General features: G+C 46.2%; 1 protein-coding gene across 6 annotated transcripts in view; it reads left to right on the top strand.

Annotated features, from left to right (window-relative positions):
* LOC105480308 (zinc finger protein 445) overlaps positions 1-17,160 on the top strand; it is a 69,447-nt gene extending 52,287 nt beyond the window's left edge. For 4 of the 6 annotated variants that reach the window (XM_024792407.2, XM_011738951.3, XM_011738949.2 and 1 more), the window contains 6 exons: positions 3,130-3,707; positions 7,364-7,532; positions 7,884-7,978; positions 8,273-8,396; positions 9,218-9,328; positions 10,071-17,160. In XM_024792407.2, coding sequence (XP_024648175.1) covers positions 3,279-3,707; positions 7,364-7,532; positions 7,884-7,978; positions 8,273-8,396; positions 9,218-9,328; positions 10,071-12,235 — 3,093 coding nt within the window. In that variant the 5' untranslated portion in view covers positions 3,130-3,278 and the 3' untranslated portion in view covers positions 12,236-17,160. Of the gene's footprint in view, positions 1-3,129; positions 3,708-7,363; positions 7,533-7,883; positions 7,979-8,272; positions 8,397-9,217; positions 9,329-10,070 lie in introns of those variants that run through there. The other 2 variants (XM_011738952.2, XM_011738953.2) reach the window with 2 other exon arrangements.
* Positions 17,161-17,540: the final 380 nt, after the last annotated feature.

Raw genomic sequence — 17,540 nt, 5'->3', positions numbered from 1 at the left:
ATCAGATATGATAGGTCAGAGAATTTACGGCCAGCAGAAAGACGGAAAAGGGGGAAGATGACTGTATTTTTAGTTTCTATGGCCTGCCTTGGGGAGAAAAAGGAGCAGGTGAAAGGAGGGCAAGAAAAGGTCAGAGAGAGATGTTCTATTTTTTGAGTCCTGCTTCTGAGGCCTAAAACGCACCAATATTATAACAAAAGGCTGTCTTACCTTTATCACTCTGAAGTTCCAAAGCTGCTTCAGGAACCAAGGACAAAGGCCAAATAATTCAACAAAAGATATGCTTATTGTTTTAATCACTTAGGAAATAAGGGCTATGGGAGTTAGGAGCCATGAACCATGGATAAAAACCAATGTGTATATGTATCATAATATCACAGGTATCAAGCCTAAGAACTATTTGCCTCATCCTAGATCCTAAAGGTTTTCTCCTGGGTTCTTTTTCTTGAGATGGAGTCTCGCTCTTTTGCCAGGCTGGAGTGCAATGGCATAATCTTGGCTCACTGCAACCTCCACCTCGTGGATTCAAGTGATTCTTCTGCCTCAGCCTCCTGAGTAGCTGGGACTACAGGCATGCGCTACCATGCCCAGCTAATTTTTGTATTTTTAGTGGAGATGGGGTTTCATCATGTTGGCCAGGATGGTCTCAATCTCTTGACCTCGTGATCCGTCTGCCTTGGCCTCCCAAAATGGTGGGATTACAAGCCACTGCGCCTAGCCTCCTGGGTTGTTTTCTAAAAGTTGTATAGTTTTATGGCTTAACTTTAAATCTGATCCTTTTTTTTTTAGAAGTCTCACTCAAAAAAAAGAACCCAGGAGAAAACCTTTAGGATCTAGGATGAGGCAAATAGTTCTCACTCTGTTGCCCAGGCTGGTGTGCAGTGGTACGATCTTGGCTCACTGCAACCTCCACCACCCAGGTTCAAGCGATTCTACTGCCTCAGCCTCCTGAGTACCTGGAATTACAGGTGCATGCCATCACGCCCAGCTAATTTTTTTTGTATTTTTTGTATTTTTAGTAGAGACGGCGTTTCACCATGTTGGTCAGGCTGGTCCCGAACTTCTGACCTCGTGATCCACCCGCCTAGGCCTCCCAAGGTGGTAGGATTACAGGCGTAAGCCACCACACCCGGCCAAGTCTGATCCATTTGAATTCAAGTGTACAAGAGGCAAGGTTTTGGTCAGTTTTCCTTATTTTGCCTGTGGATGTCCAATTGCTCCAGCATTTGGTGAGAAGACTACCCTTCCTCTTTTGAACTGCTTTTACATCTTTATCAAAAATTGATTGGAGGTCAAGCTTAGTGGCTCATGCCTGTAATCCCAGCTACTTAGGAGGCTGATATGGGAGGATCGATCACTTGAGGCCAGGAGTTTGAGGTAACATAGGCCCCATCTCTAAAAATAATTTTTAAATTATCTGTGGTGTCACATGCCTGTAGTCTCAGCTACTATGGAGGCTGAAGCAAGAGGATTGCTTGAGCCCAGGAGTTTGAGGCTGCAGTGAGCCATGATCACACCACTGCACTCCAGCCTGGGCAGCAGAAAGAGACCCTGTCTTTAAAAAAAAAAGGAAAAAAAAAGAATCAGTTTTGTGTATCGCAGGCGTGGACTCCTCTACATAGTGATGTGATTCGTAGCACAAGCTCCTTCCCCAGGTATGAAGAAACAAACATTCCTTCAGAGCCCAAAATATACTCCAAATAGTCTCTTTTTGGAGATGGAGTCTCGCTCTGTTGCCCAGGCTGGAGTGCAGAGTGGAGTGCCACGATCTTAGCTCACTGCAAACCTCTGCCTCCCAGGCTCAAGCAATTCTCATGCCTCAGCTTCCCGAATGGCTGGGATTACAGGCACATGCCACCATGGCCAGCTAATTTTTTGTGTTTTTTGTAGACCTGGAGTTTCGCCATGTTGGCCAGGCTGGTCTCAAACTCCTAATCTCAAGCAGTCCACCCATTTTGGCCTCACAAAGTGCTACCTCCTGAAAGTGGCTTGAACCCTTGGACCCCACATTTTATGATGAATTATAAAAATAAATACAAGAGTTGAGTGGGAAGCTGGATTAGTAGTTTTCAAATTATAATTTGTAACTCATTGTTGGGTCATAAAATCAACTAGGGGATTCTCAGGATTTTTTTTGTTGGTTTTTGAATTGCTCATTTGAGATATTTTTAAATATAATAGCAAAATCACACTTGATATTTAAAAAATCAGTTGGGCATTCTTTTGTGGTTCTGTTTCTGATTTTTCTATTTTATTCCATTGACCTAAGTGCCTCTTCCTCCACCAGTACTACATAGAATTGATTAGCTCTAAGTCTTGAAATCAGGTAGATTGTTTTCAGACTGATCCCTCCCAATTTATTCTTCTTTGTCATAATTATTTTTTGGTTTTGTTTGTTTGCTTTCTTGTTTTGAGACACTCTTGCTCTGTTGCCCAGGCTGGAGTGCAGTGGCACGATCTTGGCTCACTGCAACCTCTGCCTCCCAGGTTCAAGTGATTCTTCTGCCTCAGCCTTCCTAGTAGCTGGGATTCCAGGCATGCACCACCATGCCTGGCTAATTTTTGTATGTTTAGTAGAGATGGGGTTTCGCTATGTTGCCCAGGCTGGTCTCGAACTCCTGAGCTCAGGCTGTCCGCTCACCTCTGCCTCCCAAAGTGCTAGCATTATAGGTGTTAGCCAACACGCCTGACCTATCGTAATTTTAGCTATTCTAATTCCATTGCCTTTCCACATAAGTTTGTCTATATCTACAAAAAATCTTGTTGAGATTTTGGTAGGAATTGCATTAGACCTATAGATCAATTTGGAGAGAATTTACATCTTTACTGTGTCACATCTTTCCATACATGCATATGGTGTGTCTGTTGATTTGTTTAGATCTTCTCTGACTTTTTTCATCATCCTTTTGTGTTTTTTACAAAGTTTTAATGTATAAGTTCAGCATATGTTTTATTGTGGGATATTTTCTTAGCTTACTCCAGTGGGGAACAACCTAGCTCTGGTCTACTTGATACTGGCATATATATCTGTGGAAACGCTCTTCTTATACATACAAAGATGATCCCAACCAGCAGAATCCAACTGCACCATGTATAATGGACTTTATTCTCTCATCCCCTCGTGCACAGAAATGCTGGTTATTTCAGTCACTTGCCGATGACTTCTGATGTCCCAGCAAATGGCATTGTTGACTGCAGTGCTGAGAAGATACTTCTGAGGACCCACGTCTAAGGTGGACTTAGCTCGTGCTCTTCTGGTTAGTCCCTGAACAGGAGTGATGCCTCCAGGCAGGTGGCATGCTGTCTATCCAGCCCAGGCCCAGTCTTCGAGGGAGCGAGGGCGGCTTCAGACAATAAAGAAGGAAGAAGAGGATGAAAGCTATACTCCAGTGCAGGCTGCCAGGCCACAGACGCTCAACCGCCCTGGCCAGGAGCTGTTCCGCCAGCTCTTCAGACAGCTTCGCTACCATGAGTCTTCGGGGCCCCTAGAAACTCTGAGCCGGCTCCGGGAACTCTGTCGCTGGTGGCTGAGGCCTGACGTTCTCTCCAAGGCACAGATCCTAGAGCTGCTGGTGCTGGAACAGTTTCTGAGCATCCTGCCTGGGGAGCTCCGGGTTTGGGTGCAGCTCCATAATCCTGAGAGTGGCGAAGAGGCCGTGGCCTTGCTGGAGGAGCTGCAGAGGGACCTTGATGGGACATCATGGAGGGTGAGTGTGAGCAAGTGTGTGGTGCCCAGGGAACTCTTCCTGCTGGTGAGCCAGCTTGTCTGGGGATGGGTGTGGCCCTCTGAACTGTCAATATAGAGGAGTGCGGGGAAGCCTTCCCTTCTTCCCATGGTACCTGAGCAGCTGAGAACAGGACCCTGAGCCATGGACCCTTTAGCAGGTATCCTTTCCTACCTTCCCAGAGGAATATCAGCTCTAGATAGGGTCAGCAAGTCTCCATAAATAATGCTAACTTCTGGGTGCAGTGGCTGACACATGTCATACCAGCACTTTAGGAGGCTGAGGTGGGAGAATTCCTTGAGGCCAGGAGTTCAAGCCAGCCTGGGCAACATAGGGAGACCGCCCCCCGACACACTGTCTCTATACATAATTTAAAAATTAGGCCAGGCATGTTGGCTCACACCTGTAATCTAAGCACTTTAGAGTCCAAGGTAGGCGGATTGCTTGAGTGCAGGAATTCGTGACCAGCCTGGGCAACATGGCAAAACCCTGTTTCTACAAAAATTAGCTGAAATGGTGGCATGTGACTGTAGTCCCAGCTACTTGGGGGACTGAGGTGGGAGGATCATTTGAACCCAGATAGGTCAAGGCTGCAGTGAGTCGTTATTGCACCACTGCACTCCAGCCTGGATGACACAGCAAGACCCTGTCTCAAAAAAAAAAAAAGCCCAGTAACTAGTCTTTGGACACAGTGGCTTACAGTATACAAAGTCCATCTCCACGTATTATCTAATTTGACTTGAGACTAACTGTAGCCCTGTAAAGTGACGAGTGTTGGAACAGCACTTAGGGTTAGGGCTCTTGGCTTCTCAGTGGGAAGAGTACATGTTAAAACTCAGAAGAGCGCTCTGCAGGCACCATGTAGCTTCCTTCTCAGTAAGGCCCCCCCCCTTTTTTTTTTGTGAGGTGTACCACACCATGCCCAGCTAATTTTGTTTGTATTATTAGTAGAGATGGGGTTTTACCATTTTGGTCAGGCTGGTCTTGGACTCCTGACCTCCGGTGATCCATCTGCCTTGGCCTCACAAAATGCTGGGATTATAGGCATAAACCACTGTGCCCAGCCCTTCTCAGTAAGTTTTTGAGGATCTTTTCTATGTGTGTGAGATGGGAGGCAGGGAAGATGGACATGAGTGCTGATTGGCAGTGCTGGGCTGAGAAACAGGAAGACCTCGATTTTAGACTTCATTCCACAGCCTCAACATCTGTGGCCACATAGTTGTACCTTTCAGAGCCTCTCTTCATTAAGAAGAAAATGCAGAAATGGTCTAATCATGAGAATTTGTTCAGTAAATATTCAAGTGCTTATCATATGCCTGGCCCTGGCAGAGTTGGCAGTCCCAGGCCTGGCGGTTGAGTGGCAGCCGGTCAGTTCAAGTGCATTCTTCCTGTCCTGCTGCTGCGCACAGGGGAGCTGATGCTTCCTGTATTGTTTCAGTTTTTGAAAAAAGCATTTATCAGTTTTTTAAGGCTTCTTTAAAATTTTATTTATATAAAAATACAGGATTCTGGCCAGGTACAGTGACTAACGCCTGTAGTGCTAGCACTTTGGGAGGCCAAGGCAGGCGGATCACTTGAGGTCAGAAGTTCGAGACTAGCCTGGCCAACATGGTGAAACTCCATTTCTACTAAAAGCACAGAAATTAGCCAGATGTGGTGGTATGCACCTATAGTCCCAGTTACTCAGGAGGCTGAGGCAGGAGAATTGCTTGAACCTGGAAGGTGGAGGCTGCAGTGAGCTGAGAGTGCACCAGTGTAGTCTAGGCTGGGCAACAGAAAGACACTCCGTCTCAAAAAAAAAAAAAAAAAAAAAGTGTGTATATATATATATATATATGTATATATATATATATATATATGTACACACACACACACAGACACATTCATACATATACATATATATATGATTCTGCACACATAATTCATGTATAAATGAAAGTTGTGGCTGGGCACGGTGGCTCACGCCTGTAATCCCAGCACTTTGGGAGGCTGAGGCGGGCAGATCATGAGGTCAAGAGATCAAGACCATCCTGACCAACACGGTGAAAACCCATCTCTACTAAAAATAACAAAAATTAGCTGGGCGTAGTGGTGTGCGCCTGTAGTCCCAGCTGCTTGGGAGGCTGAGGCAGGAGAATTGCTTGAACCTGGGAGGCGGAGGTTGCAGTGAGCCGAGATCATGCCACTGCACTCCAGCCTGATGAAAGACTACGTCTGAAAAAGAAAGAAAAAAAGATTTCTGAAACAAATTTGACATACTTGTTCCTGAAACTTTGTTATAAAAATTAAATCAAGTAAGACATCAGGACATGGTCTACCAGCAGTAAATGGTAATAAACACAGGGTAAAACTGTTAGAAAATATTTTTGCACCACATGGGGTACTATTTTAAAAAATTTAAAAGAGCATTTGTTATTTTTACCAGAACAATGAAATGTTCAAAAGGACCTGATTAATAATTTATAAAAGGAAATAAGGTACACAGTAGTTACAAAATCGTGGCTTGGTTATATTCAGCTCATTTACAGCTAGATGTAATTTAAAAAACCCGTGAAAACATTGCCACATGAGCAGAAAGCTGGTTGAAAGGTACTTAGAAGACAGTGGGGGCTGGGAGAAAGCCCCCCAAATTTGCAAAATGAAGAGAAATGCTTTAAGATACATGTAAAGTCACAGAATCGTTCTATGGTTCAGCAAAATTATCACAGTGTGAAAAACCAGGGCCCGAGAAAGTTTGTCCTTCAACTCGTTTTGCTGTGCTTCCATATTTCTTTTTTTTAAATTCTCCCTTTATTAGAAGAATAAAAAATGGGAGATAAATTACTGTGATCAGTTCATCATCTTTAGTGTGTATCTCTGTATCAGATGATTAATGGCCTCAGGCTAAGATTTGTCCATATCGCTATAGAGAGTGTCTCGGTCACAGGACCAGAAAATCTCAAATTGTAGTTTCCTGTACTCACCTCTTCTATATGAGAAACAGCCTTGCCTCAGAGACCAGAGTTATTTGAAGTCTCAGGGCAAACGCTTCCTCTTTGTTGGTCTCTACTTAGATGGACACTGCCATTTTTTCCACTGGAGACTTTTTCTTCTGTGGTTCCATGGCTGACTCTCATGATTAGCATTGCCTCTTTATTATTCAAAGCAAGTTTACAACTTGGGAGCTAGCCTGCCTCTTTGAGTTCACTTTGTACATCAGTGCCTAGAGGAGCACTTGACAGTAGATATTACTTGACTATATCTTCACTGTGAACCATTGTGAGTTTAATTCTGAAGAACTAGTTCCTTCTCTCTCATTTCTAAGTTATAGGCCTGGGGTGGGAGCTGAGGGATAATGGGAAGGTGGCACTGTGTCATATGAGGCCCGACAAGAGTGCTGTACTGACTTAACATGTGCTTCCTTGTGTTGAGCTGGAGTCTGTCTCTACCTGGACTCTCCCAGGGCCCTCATTAAAGCCCAAGGAGGCTGAGGTGGTTGGAGGTACCTCCCTGGGTGTTCTTCTTGCCTGGAAGTAATAAAGGACCTGGCTTACCTATCCCTTGGCCTTTGTCCTTTAGAGATTGGTCGTGTGGTCTCTTCTCTGAGTTTGCTTTCTGATTCCCAGAAAGATCCTCTCACAACATTTTCTTCTTGCCAGGACCCGGGCCCTGCCCAGAGCCCAGATGTGCATTGGATGGGTACAGGAGCCCTGCGATCTGCACAGATATGGTCCCTTGCTTCACCTCTCAGGAGCAGCTCTGCTCTGGGGGACCACCTGGAGCCTCCCTATGAAATAGAAGCACGTGACTTCCTGGCTGGGCAATCCGGTACTTGCTGCCTGGCCTTAAGACCCCAGCCTTATGCCACACTTCTTGCATTTCCTGTAGTGTTGTCTTTTCACATCTGTCCTCTCATGTGAAACTCTTTCTGTCCTGGCCCTTAGCTCTCTGTCCTCTCCATCCGTTCTATAACCCATATGTGGCTTGCTCCTCTCCCATTACACCCCCTGTCCCACTACCCCTTTCCTGGCCCCAGTAGACTGAGGACATGTGAGATAGGTATTTAACAGCATTCTGTACCTGCTCATGGGTCCAGGAGTCCTCTACTGGGGGGAAGAGTGGGCTTCTCAGTGGGCTGTCCAGAGCTGAGTCACTCTCTCATGGCTTTTTCTCCTTCAGATACTCCTGCTGCCCAGATGCCTGCCCTTTTCCAGAGAGAGGGGTGCCCAGGAGACCAGGTAACACCACCCAGGTCCCTGACAGCCCAGCTTCAGGTGAGCCACAGGACATTTGGTCCTTCATGATGTCCCCACATCACTGCCTAATGGGTTAGTGCAGCTGCCCCATCCTGGGTTTCTCTGTCTAGTAACCTCGCATCCAAAGACCTGTGTTCCAGAGACCAGATTATCCCCCTCAAGCCCAGAGGTCTTCTGCTGGGTGATGGTCTTCCCTTTCACCTTTGCCAGGTCCATCCTGCATTCACAAAGAGCCAGTTTATTCCCCTTCTCTCCCCTTCCACCTCAAAGCTGGGAGCTGTGGACCAGCTCTAGGGCACAGTGTTTTTTCAGACTATGACTTTCAAGGATGTGGAGGTGACCTTCTCCCAGGACGAGTGGGGGTGGCTGGACTCTGCTCAGAGAAACCTGTACAGGGATGTGATGCTGGAGAATTATAGGAACATGGCTTTCCTGGGTAAGTAATCGATATCCTCATGCTTCTATCTATCTTTATTTCTGCCGCCTTGGGTTGTTTTGTGCTGCTGCATAGAAAGGGACCTGACCTGGTTTTAGATCCTGGCTCTGTAACTGCTAACCAGATCACTTAGTCTAGCACCTTGGTAGCCTCTTTTGAAAAATGGGGAGAATAATGCCTGCCATTCTGGATTATTGTAAAGATTAAAGGTGGCTGGGCGTGGTAGCTCACACCTGTAATCCCAGCACTTTGGGAGGCCCAGGTGGGAAGATTGCTTGAGCTGAGGAGTTTGAGACCAGTCTGGGCAACATAGTGAAACTCCGTCTCTACAAAAAATACAAAAATACAAGCATGTGGTACGTACGCCTGTAATCCCAGCTACTTGGGAAGCCGAGGCTGGAGAATTGCTTGAGCCCAGGAGGACGAGGCTGCAGTGAGCCACGATCGTGCCACTGCACTCCAGCCCGGGTAACAGAGTGAGACCCTGTTTCAAAACAAATAAAAACAACGGATTAAAGGTAATATGTTTTAAGTTCCTAGTCCATTTAGACATTCAAAAAATGTTGGCTGATGTAGCCAATTAAGTAGACATGTGAGTCTCACCTCTGGAAAATTCTAGTAATCCTTTTGGGGTCAACTTCTGTCATTCTCTCTTATCTCTGCTCAGGGCTATTTGAAATGACTGGGCCTCCTTCCCTTCTTCTGCTGCCTGCCTTCCTGGCTTTTCCCACCTTCCCACCAGGACTTCAGGCCCAGAGGTCCTGAAGAGTAGTTCTGTGTCATCCATCTCTCTTCTCATCCCATTCCCTTCTCTTCTGCAGTGGGACCATTCACCAAACCTGCTCTGATCTCCTGGTTGGAAGCAAGGGAGCCATGGGGCCTGAATTTGCAGGCAGCTCAGCCTAAGGGGAATGCAGGTGTTGCCCCTACAGGTGAGTTCCAGAGAACCTGCCAGGTCCTGCTTCTCCTGCTTTTACTTTTCTCTTTCTTAAGGTCGGTTATAGAAGGAAGATCTTTAACAGTGTTGGTAAGGGTGCTTGGGCCACTGGGTCTCTTTCATCCTGGCTGGCCTCTGAGAGGTCATTCACTTCCAGCCATGTCTATTCTCCTGTCCCCGTTCCCCAGCAGCCCTCTCAATAATAGTTCTTGCCTGCTGGAGGGCTTCACTGTTCCTGTCTTTCACTCACTGATGCTCCTCCTCACTCATGGCCTGCACTCTTGCTGAATCTCCTGTACTCACCCCTTTTTGCTCTTAGGAGCCCTCATCCCACTCCTGTTCTTTCTTTTCTTGGTCCTTATTTTTGTAATAGGCTGATCTCCAGCCTTTTCAGCCAAGTGCTCCTTGGAGCCCCACCCCTTGGCTTTTGGGTACCTTTCTATAATGCCATGATTCTCCCACTCTGGCTGTTTAACACTTTCTTCTTAATCCTTTTTATTTCCCTGCTGGATGTGATGTCTGCATATCTCTAGCTGCCCTGCCCATCTTGCTTTTCTCCTCCCTTCCCTGTAACCTGGGATAATCTTCCATGTTTTGCCTTATGTTTGACTATTTTATAAAGGTATTGGCAGTCAGGCAAAAGCCTCACCACCCAGACATTTTATTGCCCTTTGGTGCTTTCTGCAGTTCCAAGTATGGGAAAAGAGTACATTCTCTTGTGTTTTATTTTTTGTCAGGAGATGACCTCCAGATTAAAACAAACAAATTCATCTTAGATCAGGAACCTTTGGAAGAAGCAGAAACCTTAGCTGTGTCATCAGGATGTCCTGCGACAAGTGTTTCTGAGGGAATTGGGCTCAGAGAATCTTTTCAACAGAAGAGCAGGCAAAAGAATCAATGTGAAAACCCCATACAAGTAACAGTTAAAAAAGAAGAGACCAATTTCAGTCACAGGACAGGAAAAGACTCTGAAGTATCAGGAAGTAATAGTCTTGACTTAAAACATGTTACATATTTGAGAGTTTCTGGAAGAAAGGAATCCCTTAAACATGGCTGTGGCAAACACTTCAGAATGAGTTCACACCACTATGACTACAAGAAATATGGGAAGGGGCTCAGACACATGATTGGCGGCTTCAGCCTACATCAGAGAATTCATACTGGACTGAAAGGGAATAAAAAGGACGTGTGTGGAAAAGACTTCAGCCTTAGCTCTCATCACCAGCACGGGCAGAGTCTTCACACGGTGGGAGTGTCATTTAAGTGCAGTGACTGTGGAAGGACTTTCAGTCATAGCTCCCATCTTGCATATCATCAGAGACTTCACACTCAAGAGAAGGCATTTAAATGTAGGGTGTGTGGGAAAGCCTTCCGGTGGAGTTCCAACTGTGCACGGCATGAGAAAATTCACACTGGAGTGAAGCCCTATAAATGCGATTTATGTGAGAAAGCTTTCCGACGTCTGTCAGCCTACCGTCTGCACCGAGAAACCCATGCTAAGAAGAAATTTCTTGAATTGAATCAGTATAGGGCAGCTCTCACCTACAGCTCAGGGTTTGATCATCATTTGGGAGACCAAAGTGGAGAGAAACTCTTTGACTGCAGCCAGTGCAGGAAGTCCTTCCACTGTAAGTCATATGTTCTTGAACATCAAAGGATTCACACCCAGGAGAAACCCTATAAATGTACCAAATGCAGGAAAACCTTTAGGTGGAGATCAAACTTTACTCGTCATATGAGGTTGCATGAGGAGGAAAAATTCTACAAACAAGGTGAATGTCATGAGGGCTTCAGGCAGTCTCCTGAGTGCAGTCAGCCCCAGGGTGCCCCCGCTGTGGAGAAAACATTTTTGTGTCAGCAGTGTGGGAAAACTTTTACTAGAAAGAAAACTCTCGTTGACCACCAGAGAATTCACACAGGTGAGAAACCATACCAGTGTAGCGATTGTGGGAAGGACTTTGCCTATAGGTCAGCCTTTATTGTTCATAAGAAGAAGCATGCCATGAAAAGAAAACCTGAGGGCGGGGCATCTTTTAGTCAGGACAGAGTGTTCCAGGTTCCTCAGAGCAGTCACTCCAGAGAGGAGCCCTACAAATGCAGCCAGTGTGGCAAGGCCTTCCGCAATCACTCCTTCCTCCTCATCCATCAGAGAGTTCACACTGGAGAGAAGCCGTATAAGTGTAGGGAGTGTGGGAAAGCCTTCAGATGGAGTTCCAATCTCTACCGACATCAGAGGATTCACTCTCTTCAAAAACAGTATGATTGCCATGAAAGTGAAAAGACTCCAAGTGTGGAGCCGAAAATCCTCACTGGTGAGAAACGTTTTTGGTGTCAAGAATGTGGGAAAACCTTTACACGTAAAAGAACCCTTTTAGATCATAAGGGAATACACAGTGGAGAGAAGCGCTATAAATGTAATCTGTGTGGGAAATCTTACGATAGAAACTATCGCCTTGTTAACCATCAGAGGATCCACTCTACAGAGAGACCTTTCAAATGTCAGTGGTGTGGGAAAGAGTTCATTGGGAGACATACCCTTTCCAGTCACCAGAGGAAACATACCAGAGCAGCACAGGCTGAACGTAGCCCACCTGCGCGGTCTTCCTCTCAGGACACAAAGTTGAGATTACAGAAGCTAAAACCAAGTGAGGAGATGCCCCTCGAAGACTGCAAAGAAGCTTGCAACCAGAGCTCCAGGCTCACTGGACTCCAGGACATAACCATTGGGAAAAAGTGCCACAAATGCAGCATATGTGGGAAAACTTTCAACAAGAGTTCACAACTCATTAGCCACAAGAGATTTCATACTCGAGAGAGGCCGTTCAAATGCACCAAGTGTGGGAAGACCTTCAGGTGGTCTTCGAACCTGGCTCGGCATATGAAAAACCATATTAGAGATTAGCCTGGGACCTGACAATGACAGTGGGGGTGGGTTCTCAGTCCCCTGCTAGAGAACCCTTAATTATAGGCAGTGTGGAGAAACCTTCACAAAGGGCCCAGCCCTTTCTATTTTGGAAGCTAGTGACAGAATCCCAAGGATTTAAAAGCTCGGGGAGTCCCTAGCCTGCCTGCTGGGATGTGACGCTGGGGAAGCTCAGCAGCATATTCTTTGGAGCCCTTCTGGAGACTTGGGCCCCTAGGAGTGGCCTCTGCAGCTCGCCCGGTCAGGTCTCCTTCCACAACTCTGAGGAGAGAGACGACTGCCCTTTACAGTTGGACAAAATATCTGTGGCATCATGGGCTGTGGCTGCTGGAAAGGGGCCAGTGGGATCCTAGATTTATCTTCAAGTTTGGCCTGTGGCCATGCCTATTCTGTTGACTTTAAAAGCAGCAGCATCAAGAATGCCTTGTCTTCCCAAATGCCCCCTGGGGAGTTCTGGCTGGGGCTTCAGTCTTCCTGGCTGGCTCTTGGATATCTGCTAGGGGGTTAGAGAGGTCTCAGCGGCAGGTGGAGGAGAGCAGGATGCTGGACTCAAGCGCTTGGCTTGTGGAGCTCTACCCGTACCCTGTTGCCATCCCCATCCCACTGGCCTACATAGGCAGCAGCATCCATCTGTTTAACAGAAATGTGCTGAGCACTCCCATACACCAGGCACTGATTTGTTTGCCAGAGACCTAGCAGGGACTAGAACAGATGAAAATCCTGCCATCTTGGATCTTTACAGATGACAAACAAATGGGATATGCAGTATTCTGGATGGTGATGTGTGTAGTGGACAAAGTGAATCAGAGAAGAGTGAGAGGGAGTGCTGGATTGGGAGATCAATTGTGATTTTAGATAGTCTGATCAGGGAGGGCCTCAACTGAGAAAGTGAAATTTGAGCAAAGACCTGAAGGAGGCCAGGGAGGTAGCAGGTAACTCTCTAGGGAGAGTTGCAGGCGGAGGAGATTGGGTCTTGTTTGGTGTCCTCAGGATAGCAAGGAATCCCCTGGGATGGAGTGCAGGGAGCCAGCTGGAAGGGGAGGAGGGGGGCCAGGGAGGCCATAGGCCAGGCCATGTGAGCATCATGGGTCATTACGGGGGCTTGAGCTGCCTCGGAGGCAGGGAGCGTTTGGACAGTTTTGAGTTGAGGAGTGATGTGGTTTGAATCTGAATTATATTTTATAAGAGTTAACCACAGATCCAAGGACTCAGTAAAGTGGAATGGGTGAAAGGCTTCTCATGTGGTTACCCTTGCTGCCAGTTCCCATAAATCAGACTCCTCCCCACTCCGTTTCTAAATTTTCTATAGGATCCTCAGCCTCAGCAGATGTAAATGCTTACCATTGTTGTGTTCACGTCTCTAGCCCCTGCATACTGCAGGCCCCTCTCACCTTCACATACCCCTCTCACCTTCACATACCCCTCTCCATGTATGAGATCTGGTGCTAGCAATCAGATTCAACCCGAAGGAACAAGTGCATGTGCCTGCTGCTCTCAGGAGAAAAGACGACCTGTTCTGGAAGGAGCTCCTTCACTGGCCCACCCACTTGTGTTGAAGCAAAAAGCAAGAATCAATTACTTAAAGGCAAAGGAGTGCTATTGCTAAAGCCTGTGAGCAATCATTGCTTCTGATTATTGAAGAGGTCAGATTGTAAATGAAAGGATAAAATGTCTTAATAGTAGAGCAGTGTCCCCGACTGTAGCGGCCCATTCACGGAGCTGGTCATTTCTTGAAATGAGAAGAAACCAACCTGGAAGATGTGTTTTTCAGTACAGTATGGAATAATCTTATCTGCTCTGGATTGCCATGAGCAGGTGAAAATGAAGGCTCTGATATTGTGTGGTGGTATCACGGGATGGTGGGGGCGGGACAGAAGTCTCCTGTTGGTGTTCTGATGCCTGTTCAGCTTTGTCCTCAGGAAGGTTTGGTCATCTTGGTTGCACCATCTCTTGCCTTCCTATGGCAGCAGCTGTTCATGGCAGTGAAGATGTCCCTTCACTGTCCCAAAAATGGCACTAGAAGTGGCTGGGCAGGGACCAGAGTCATAGGAAGGGTCTTGGAGTCATCAGATCTGGGTTCCAGGCATGGTGTGCCTTTTCTTGGCAGGAATGATCTTGAGCAAGTCAGTGAACCTCTGCATCGATTTCCTTATGTGTGAAGTTAGAGTGCTTTGCTGTGCTACCTGACTCCTGAGATTGGTGAAAGAGGGCTTGGTTTACCAAGGCTCTCCATCAGGTGGTTGACCTCTAGGACCAGGGCCTTCTCAGAGGTGCAGCTCCCATGTCAGTTGGTGTTATAACCTCGGAAATGTCCCTTTCCGATCACATTTTTAGCACCCCTTTCCCCCCATCTCTGCTCCCTTTGCCACAGGACGTCTTGTAAAGTTCCTGCCCCAGTATGGGGATATTTTTAGTTTTTTTTTTTTTTTTTTTTGAAACAGGGTTGTCCAGGATGGAGTGCAGTGGCAGGATCACAGCTCACTGCAGCCTTGACCTCCCAGGCCCAGGTCCCACCTGAGCCTCCCCAGTAGCTGGGACTACAGGTGCGTGCCACCATGCCAGCTAATTTTTTATATTTTTTTGTAGAGACAAAAGTTTTATTTATTTTTTTCCTATGTTGCTCAGGCTGGTCTCAAACTCCTGGGCTCAAGCAATCCACCCACCTCTGCCTCCCAAAGTGCTGGGATTACAGGCATGAGCCACTGTGCCTGACCTGTCATTTTTATAGAATGAAATGTGCTTATTTTTAAACATTCTAATCAAGTTTTAAAATGTGCAAAGAATGAAGTGAAAAACAGATTTTTTTTTTTTTGAGACGGAATCTCGCTCTGTCGCCCAAGCTGGAGTGCAGTGGCGGGATCTTGGCTTACTGCAAGCTCCGCCACCGGGTTCACACCATTCTCCTGCCTCAGCCTCCTCAGTAGCTGGGACTACAAGCACCCGCCACCACGCCCGGCTAATTTTTTGTATTTTTAGTAGAGACGGGGTTTTGCTGTGTTAGTCAGGATGGTCTCGATCTCCAGGATAGTCTCAATCTCCTGACGTTGTGATCCACTCACCTCGGCCTCCCAAAATGCTGGCATTACAGGTGTGAGCCACCGTGCCTGGCCAAAAAACAGAAATTACTTTATCCTGAAGTAAGCTGTTTATATTTGGGATTATGCTGATCCCATTTGTCCAATAACCTGAGTTTTCAAATAATTTTAGTTCTGTAAGTACTATAATTATATAAATATTAATAAATTCAGATTAGCTGAAAGGAAAAAAAGTAGAAGCCTGACTGCTTGGTGCTAACTACAAAAGATTTTGGCAGAATCAGTGTTGGATTTGGCTTTCCTGTCCCTTCCCCACCCCATCCCCCCAGAGTGTTCTGCCTTGTGCTGCCTCCCTTCACCTGGAGTGCCACACCCGTCTGTGCCAGTTCAGCTCTTCATTCTTCAAGGCCTGACCTTGTCTGACCCTTGTGCCTCTAAACCCCTGGCCCCACGTCTCTTGGTGCCTGTGTCAGGTGATGTTTGTGTTTTTGGTTATGCCCGTCACCATAGCCAGACCAAGCACTCTGGAAGCCAGGGTTGGGTGCTTATTTATCTGTTTGCCATGCACAAAAGATCTTGCACAAAATTACCTCTGTTAAGGAGTCTGGAACTGAAGTTGGTTTGGCTAAGTCAGGGTTGGGGTTTTTTTTAAGGGGCTGTGGGGTGAAATGTTGACTGGAAGCCACCCACAAACACACACCTGCTGGTTAGGAACCCGGCTGTGGGTGGTTCTGAGCTGTTTGGCTTCAGTTGACAGTTTCCGATTGCCCTAAGCACCGGGTCTCATCTTACATCTCATCCTGGCCTGGAGAACATTCAGGTTCCTTCCAACCGTACCCCCCTCTCCCCCACTCCCTTGGAGGAGCTGAAGTTGGGGTCAGGAGTGCCAGATGGCGGGAGTGGGTATTTGAAGGTCTTTCTGTCACCTGTTCAGTGTGGTCTGCCCCACCCCTGCTGACCAAGAGTGTCCAAAATGTGAAATAATACCATCTCACACTCATCAAGCTGGCACATTTTTGAAAACCCAAGTGTGGGTAAGTGTGTGGAACAATGATAATTCATACTGCTTTAGGAGTGGAAATTGTGAGAAATACTGTGCCAGGCAATTTGCAAAATCTTGGAAGGTTGTGTGCACTTACCCACCCAGCAGCTCTACTCCTGGATGCATCCTAGAGAAGTGCCATGTGAACAGAGAAATGAGTTGAAGACTTCACTGAAGTATTGTTTAGGTAGCAAGATTGGGAAAAGCCTGTATTTCATCAGCAGAAGAGTGGATAAATAAATGGGTTGTTTTTGGTCCTTGGAAAGTGAATATGAAAGAGTTACGTCTCAACACAGATAGATGAAAAATTATGCTGAGAAAGTTGGTGAAGCTACATACAAGGTACTGTTTGTGTAAAGTTAAGCATACTGTGTATCTGTGGGCACGTTACTTCAACTTGTTTTTCACCTTTTCTATAAAATGGGATCGTAGTGGCAATCTCACAGGGTGATTGTGGGTGGGGGGTGGTCAATGAAGTAATGCATGTAAAATGCTTAGAATAGTGTCTAGCATGTAAGCATTGTGGACATACAGAAAGTGTTATTGTTTTGCACAGTAATCTATTTTCTGTGGATTCAAATAATATGAAATGAAATCATGTATTGGAATGATGTGTGCAAGTCACCATTCTGCCTTCCTAAGGCAGGAGACCTGATGGATTTGGGGAGGGTACATGGGGGCTTCAGTTGTGTTTTCTTTCTTTCTTTCTTTCTAAAAATTGATGCAGAGGCATCAGAATGTTAAGATATTAACAGGATAGTGTGGTGGGTTCTTTTTCACTGTTTGCCTAAAGTGTTTCAAAGTAAAAATATTTCTTAAGCATGGTCTCTGACATCTTATGATTTTATAGAAATCCCTGCCAGGTACATGATGTTACTTAGAGTGAGCCACCTAATCTTTCAAGGCTTCTATTTCCTCACCTGCAAAAATTGGGAGGGTCAGAGGCATTTGAACCAGAGTGACTCCATCTTGAATAGGCAGTGGGTAAAATAAGGCTGAGACGTACTGGGCTGCATTCTCAGAAGGTTAGGCATTCCAAGTCATGTGATGAGATAGGAGGTCAGCACAAGATACAGTCATAAAGACCTTGCCAATAAAACAGCATGTGGTAAAGAAGCCGGTCAAAACCAAGATGGCAATGAAAGTGACCTCTGGTTGTCCTCACTGCTGTAATTATACTGTAATTACAATGTATTAGCATGCTAAC

The sequence above is a fragment of the Macaca nemestrina genome, chromosome 2 (genome assembly GCF_043159975.1).
Source record: "Macaca nemestrina isolate mMacNem1 chromosome 2, mMacNem.hap1, whole genome shotgun sequence".
NCBI classification, from domain to species: Eukaryota; Metazoa; Chordata; class Mammalia; order Primates; family Cercopithecidae; genus Macaca; species Macaca nemestrina.
This window is presented reverse-complemented; position numbering and strand designations above follow the sequence as displayed.